The following is a 6,526-nucleotide window of genomic DNA, read 5'->3' as shown; positions in this document are numbered from 1 at the left end:
ACTTTCTACGTGAAGTTAAACGATTTACAATATCATCTTCCAAACTTAGATGAACATGTATCATGGTAGAATTACAGGCGAAAGTATAAGAAATTGATAGTTCCCGTTAGGATACGGCAGGCATGTAGAATGTTTTTTTTTTTAATAGAAGTTCATTTGAAAGCGAGCACGACCTTCCTCTGCCAAACTCCCGTATGAAGGGAGAGGGAAGAATATGAGTGTGGAAGCTGATATATCTCCACTGCCAAAAGGAAGGTGGTTTGATTTGCTCATATGCCATCGCGTGCGGAAGGGTTTTCTATCGACGAGTACTGTCTCTAAATTTTCTAATATGATATCAGCATCTAGTCGAATAAGATTTTTATTGCCCAGTTCTGTTTTCTCCATGCGTCTGTCACGGGTCTCGTCACAACTTACTGCTGCTGTACCGTCGACCAACAACAGCTGAATTGATGGATGCCCATCAATTCTATACTTTCGCCTCTAATTCTATCATGAACATGTACGTCTAAGTTTAGATGATACATATTAGCATTTCCATATCATTGTAAATCGTTTAACTTCACGTAGAAGTAATACACTCAAATTATTAATTAGTGTACTAACCCTGGTGGGGGCACCAGGAATGTATTTTTCTATTTTGAACTGCTTTTAGAGTTGGCCTAGGTGTACAGATCGCTAACTGTTCTATGTATACTCCTTTGAGTAATGATTGTTTGTCTTGTTTTACATTGACGCAATATCTATATGTAAGAATAACGAATCAAACTGGACTTTTGTAGTCTCCGCAAACAACAAACAACAAAACAACTCCCCTCGTTTGGTGGTGATTGACCTTCCGTTCAACCTACATGTGCCTATACATCATGTAAGGGATTCCCCAATCGTTCTGACCCTGCGCAAGCTGTAGATTCGATTTTAAGAAATAACGTTAACATGTTTGTTTCCTCTATGTTCTTTACTGTACTTATGTATAAACACAGTTTCTGCTACAAATTGATTGGGAATGTTGATCGCTCAACACGCCAAACAGGACGAAAGACGATAATACAGCTATGAATCAGATGAAAAATAGAATTTTTATAATTTTAATATTTTATTAATGAGGTAATACCGGTTTAGCTTTGTCGCAGGATTTGGAATCATCCGTGTGATCCATACATATTACTATGTGCTTCTTTCTGACACTGATCCAAATTTGAAATTGAAAGGAAAACATCGTTTGTTATTGCAAGAAATAAATGGTATAAAAAGGAGTTGGCGTGTTGAGGTAATAATCAGTTCAAAATCAGATTTTATAACGTGTGCAAAATGAAGTGGATTGTTTGTGGTTTAGCGGTGCTGGTTCTGGTGTTGATTGTAAACGCCAATGCGCAACAACAATTGGACGATCTTCCAGCACCCCTTGAATCCGTGAACCGAGTGAAACGCCAATTTGGAGGACATGGAGGACACGGAGGATATGGTGGTCATGGCGGATTTGGACCCGGTCGCGGTGGACATGGAGGGTACGGCCATGGACACGGCGGCTACGGACATGGGCATGGAGGACATGGATATGGACATGGTGGTGGATACAATCATGGCTACCACAGAGGCTAAACCAAAGGATTCGTGATAATAAACGTTTTGCAAAGCATATTTATTTTACTTTTATTTTTTAATAAGATGGTTAGCTGCCTTAGCCATGTTAAATTTAAATTTATTGTCCAGTTGAAAGTAACTCGTGGTTGTGAATTTTTCGATTATTAAGCAAGAAATTGTACATTAATTACGTAAAGATATTTTTCTGGGTTTTTTAATTGTCTATTGAGATTTTTTCCAAACATATAATTTTTTATTTATATTTATGAAGCGTAAGAAAATGATAGAGGCCAAGAGGCCTGAAGGCCAATGTAATAACTAAGTGTACAACTCATTAAAGAGATCTAAATTTCACAGTCAGCACCAGCAAGCAGCCACAACATGTATATACTAGGGTGGCTCAAATTAGTATGGGAAAACTTTGTTCACTTGATGGGCCGTCTATTCGGTTCTATTTGGATGTTCTAACAAAATTGGATCAGTTTTCGGTCCAAACTCGTTGAATTTAAATGGAATTTAATGTATGAACATCCAAAAACAGTAAATTGCAGCTGGACCACACAACTACGATGAAGAACTATGATACCATTCAGAACTTGGAGACATTTGATACAGAATGTTATAGAAAAATCCGCGAGAAGATTCGAGTTTGCCTGGTTATTATTAGCATTTCTCTGCAGGGGTTTGAACAAATTTCGTTTCTTTTACCTTTGAAAAGAAATAAATTCACTTCTACAACACTCCAGTAAAACGATAATATCTTTGTCTAATAAACTCTAATCTTCTCGCGGTTTTCAGCATAACATTCTGTATTTTATTTTACAAGAACTGAATAAGTATCATGGTTCTTGATCGTAAATTGTGCCGTCCAACTGCAAATCACTGTTTTTGGATATTTCTGCATACATTTTTCCATATAAACTTCCAACGAGTTTAGCACTGCCCAAACGTTGACCGATTTGGCTGAAATTTTGTCCAGAGCATCAGGGCATCAAATAAAACCAAATAAAAGGCGGCCCATCAAAAAAATTGAACATAGTGTTTTTTGAGCCACCCTAATGTATACATTAGCCACATCAGATACATTTTAGTCTATTCTGCCAAGACACGTGGATTCTTTTTCACGAATTTCATATAACTTTGTTCATATCGAAACATGTGCTGTGCATATGCACCTCCAAGATATCCAACAAAAAAAAAATACCGTCGGAATTGCTTTGAGCATTAATCCATGAACGGTGTTTGGCACTGAAGTCACCAAGAATTTAGATTTGTTGCGAGTTAGAAATTCTTTAGCTGCCAATTGCATTGAAAAACATTGGTTTTAATAGAAAGAATTTAATTTGTGTTTAATACGTCTATTAATGACAATCGCTACCCTACCACTGTAATGAAGTTAAACAATTCTTCCTTGTCCTTTAAAGAGCGGGCATTTCAATTTGAAATTTTCAAAAAAATATTTGGATCCATTAAAACGAAGTCCAATAACAATTTTTGGACTAAGTTAGATACCAACCTGAACAACTTCAGTTTTGGTATTTGCTTTGGACATTGCATCAATCATGTGATGCAATTGTTCTGTAGAAAATCAATATCGAAAGCGGTGGTAGGTTATTTAGCATGAAGTCTTTTGGCATAACGCCGTTTGGCCTAATGTCGTTTGGCATTAAGGTCGTTTGACATAATTGTGAAATCACCAAATTAGGAACTTATGTAAAATATGTTCAATTCTTTATAATTATTGCCGGTTTTAAATCAAATGAGAGATGTTGTGGCTCCATCCCACTACCCCGAATGACATTATCCCGAAGGCCACTACCCCGAATGGGACAGTACCCCGAAAACCATAACCCCGAATGGGAAACTACCCCGAAATGTCATTACTCTGACAACATTCCGAATCTGTAGTATTCCATTATTATGTTTGACAATAACAGATATCGATGAATCGCAAAATGACAATCTATGCAAAAAATATAAAATAGAGTTATTTACAGAAATCCATTAAAAATTCTGTTTAACCAACATTTTTGGTGTTTCGTCTAATTAACTTAAAATGACATTCTACCCCAAGGGACAAGTAACTCTAAACTTTGCGATAATATTACTCATTGTCTCGCAATAGTAGGGGAAATGTTCCGATCTCCATCTCACTGTACATATATATCCATCTCATCGCCAAACAAAAAAATACGGCACCAAATTCGTCGCTTACCATTACTTTGTTTCTGATGGGATGGAAATAGGAGCTATGAGATGAAGTGGCGAACCGCTCCCCTATTTCGTTGTATTTCTAGTATCCATGAATTTCGTCAAACAAAGAAACGGTTGGGGGGCCCTCCTTAGCTGTGCGGTAAGACGCGCGGCTACAAAGCAAGACCATGCTGAGGGTGGCTGGGTTCGATTCCCGGTGCCGGTCTAGGCCAATTTTCAGATTGGAAATTGTCTCGACTTCCCTGGGCATAAAAGTATCATCGTGTTAGCCTCATGATATACGAATGCAAAATGGTAACTTGGCTTAGAAACCTCGCAGTCTTTAATAACTGTGGAAGTGCTTAGTGAACACTGGCTTGCGAGGCGGCAATGTCCCAGTGGGGATGTAATGCCAACGAAGAAGAAGAAAGAAACGGTTGCTAGGTCGGTTGTTATGGCGTTTGTCAGTTAGTTGATGAAACATGATGTATTGGAAACACCTTCTACAGATTCTACAAAACTTTAAACCCCATTTCATAATTCTAATGGCCTCAAACCAAAACATGGACCTTAAAGATATCTCAAAAAGTAATAGTTATAGAAATAGTTGTTCAGTGATTTTTTAGGAATTTAAAGGAGACTGAAATCATGTACTACCTAAAACTGGGTTGATGTACTACCTAAAACTGGTAAACCAGTCTATACACTGGGTAATGCTTTCCTACCAGGGCTCTTCGATCAATTTACCGTAGATACAAAGTAGTTTTTCGCTAGTCTGCCCATGATCGCATATTTGTAACAATTGCATTTTTGTCGATTTTGAGATAAGCTCATGAATCATCTCCAAATTGCTTGTTCTTCCAGCTGACCAGATGAAATAAGAAAGTTTGTTCCAAAAAACTCTAAAAAACTACCAAGTTGTTTTGTAACATTGAGCAAAGTGACCGCATAACCGTCACACTAGAAAACTTTATTGACGGTACGCCACGTGCTGTGTACAAACATTTTTTAAATTAGTTTGCATTCAAATACCAAGTAATGGAAATGTGTCTACCAAGGATTCCATCTGAATAAAGTGTTTGTGCATTTTTTAGGAATTTTTAGAAAATCATTGAGATTTGCATACTTATGCATACCACAATCTTCATCGTTCCATTTCTCCCATGCCTACTTTTGTCGATTGTTACAAATATGCGATCATAGGCAGTAGTACTTGTTAGTATTTCTGGATACTGTCGAAAGTTTAGAGTTAGTTGCCCCTTGTTCTACCCCATCATAACCTGGAAAAGTACTATTCTATGAAAAGGAATAAGAGAGTCTTCATTCAATACAACGCATTTTCCGGTATGGGGTCGTACACTTATTACGCAAGCAATTTTTCTGGGTTTTCGACCCTCCTCCCCCCATGTAAGATTTTTTTCATACAAATGATTTTTATTTATATGGAGCGTAAGATATTGACCGACCCCCCCCCCCATAAGTGCTTACGTAATATGTGTACGGCCCCATGAAGCAGGCAGAGGATATTGCGAAAAAAGAGAAAACTTTTAATTTGGGGAGCAAAAAAGAAGAGGCAGAAGAGGCAAGGTGTCGGAAGGTTCAAATGTACGAAAGCACTGTACGAAAAGATATTCTAAATCTAAAATCTTTAGAAATCTAAAATGTTTCAAAACCACATACATATATAACAATATACCTTGAAAGTACCATAAAACTTGTTTAAAAAATATAGCGGCATATAACACTTGTTTAAAGCTACATATTCTCTGAAACTCGATTATGCATATGTACAACATGTGATAGATTTAGTTCGGAAAAGGTATTGGAGGGTAACCGCCCCTTCGGTGGGCTTTGATCCCACGACCCCAGTAATTTCTGTCGATATCGCTTTTTAATGGCAGCATTCAGGATCCAATTGTGAGACAACCAGGCCCGAATTATAAAACGTAGACATCGGTTGATAAATACTTGCAGTTTCTGCGTAATCTCTGCTAATACACACCACGTGACGTATAACAACAAAGATTTTACTTTTGAGTTGAGTATTCGATATTTGGTGCGTTGACTAATTTGATTGGATCTCCATACATTTCATAAACTCGCAAAAGCAGCCCTAGCCTTCTTGATCCGTGCTCCTATGTCGATCTTGGTTCGATATCAAAAGTTTTCGACCTTCTCAACTGCTTGCCCAGCTACCGTAAAGTTGAAGGGGTTGTTTGTGTTTACATACAATGAGTTGGTCTTGTTGACGTTGATGATGAGACCCGTCGTTGAGGAGCGTTCGGCCAGGTCGTTCAGCTGACTCTGCATATCAGAGCGCCGTTATGCTAGTAGAGCAATATCATCAGCCGAATCTAAGTCGTTTAGATGCTCCATAGTACTAGGCTGCCAGAGCAGCCCGCGGTTTGGTACACGTTCAATCGCACCCACCATGATCTCGTCGATTACGATGAAGAACATTAGTGGATATAGAATACATCCTTGCCTCACTCCAGGGACTACCCGGATGGGGTCAGAAAAGGCTTTGTTATGCACGACTCTGCACGTAAATGCTTCGTACCGCGCTTCAATGAGGCCGACGATTTTATCCGAAACTCCCTTGCATCTAAGGCGCCCACAGATTTTCGTGGTTCAGACAATCGAATACTTTTTCATAGTCAATAAATACCAACTAGAGGGACTCTTGGAATTCGTTGACGGGACTCGTCCATCCGTAATCCACTCTTTCCGCTGAGTGCGCAGCTCACCC

At 38.5% G+C, this 6,526-nt stretch overlaps 1 protein-coding gene across 1 annotated transcript; it reads left to right on the top strand.

The window, feature by feature from the left end:
- Positions 1 to 1,311: 1,311 nt before the first annotated feature.
- On the top strand, positions 1,312 to 1,602 carry LOC134210076 (uncharacterized). Its single transcript, XM_062686101.1, has one exon. It carries the CDS (start codon positions 1,312 to 1,314, stop codon positions 1,600 to 1,602), a length of 291 nt encoding a protein of 96 aa, XP_062542085.1.
- Positions 1,603 to 6,526: the final 4,924 nt, after the last annotated feature.

The sequence above is a fragment of the Armigeres subalbatus genome, chromosome 2, assembly GCF_024139115.2.
Source record: "Armigeres subalbatus isolate Guangzhou_Male chromosome 2, GZ_Asu_2, whole genome shotgun sequence".
Classification (NCBI taxonomy): domain Eukaryota; kingdom Metazoa; phylum Arthropoda; class Insecta; order Diptera; family Culicidae; genus Armigeres; species Armigeres subalbatus.
Note: the sequence above shows the minus strand (reverse complement) of the source record. Positions and strands in the feature narration are given on the sequence as shown.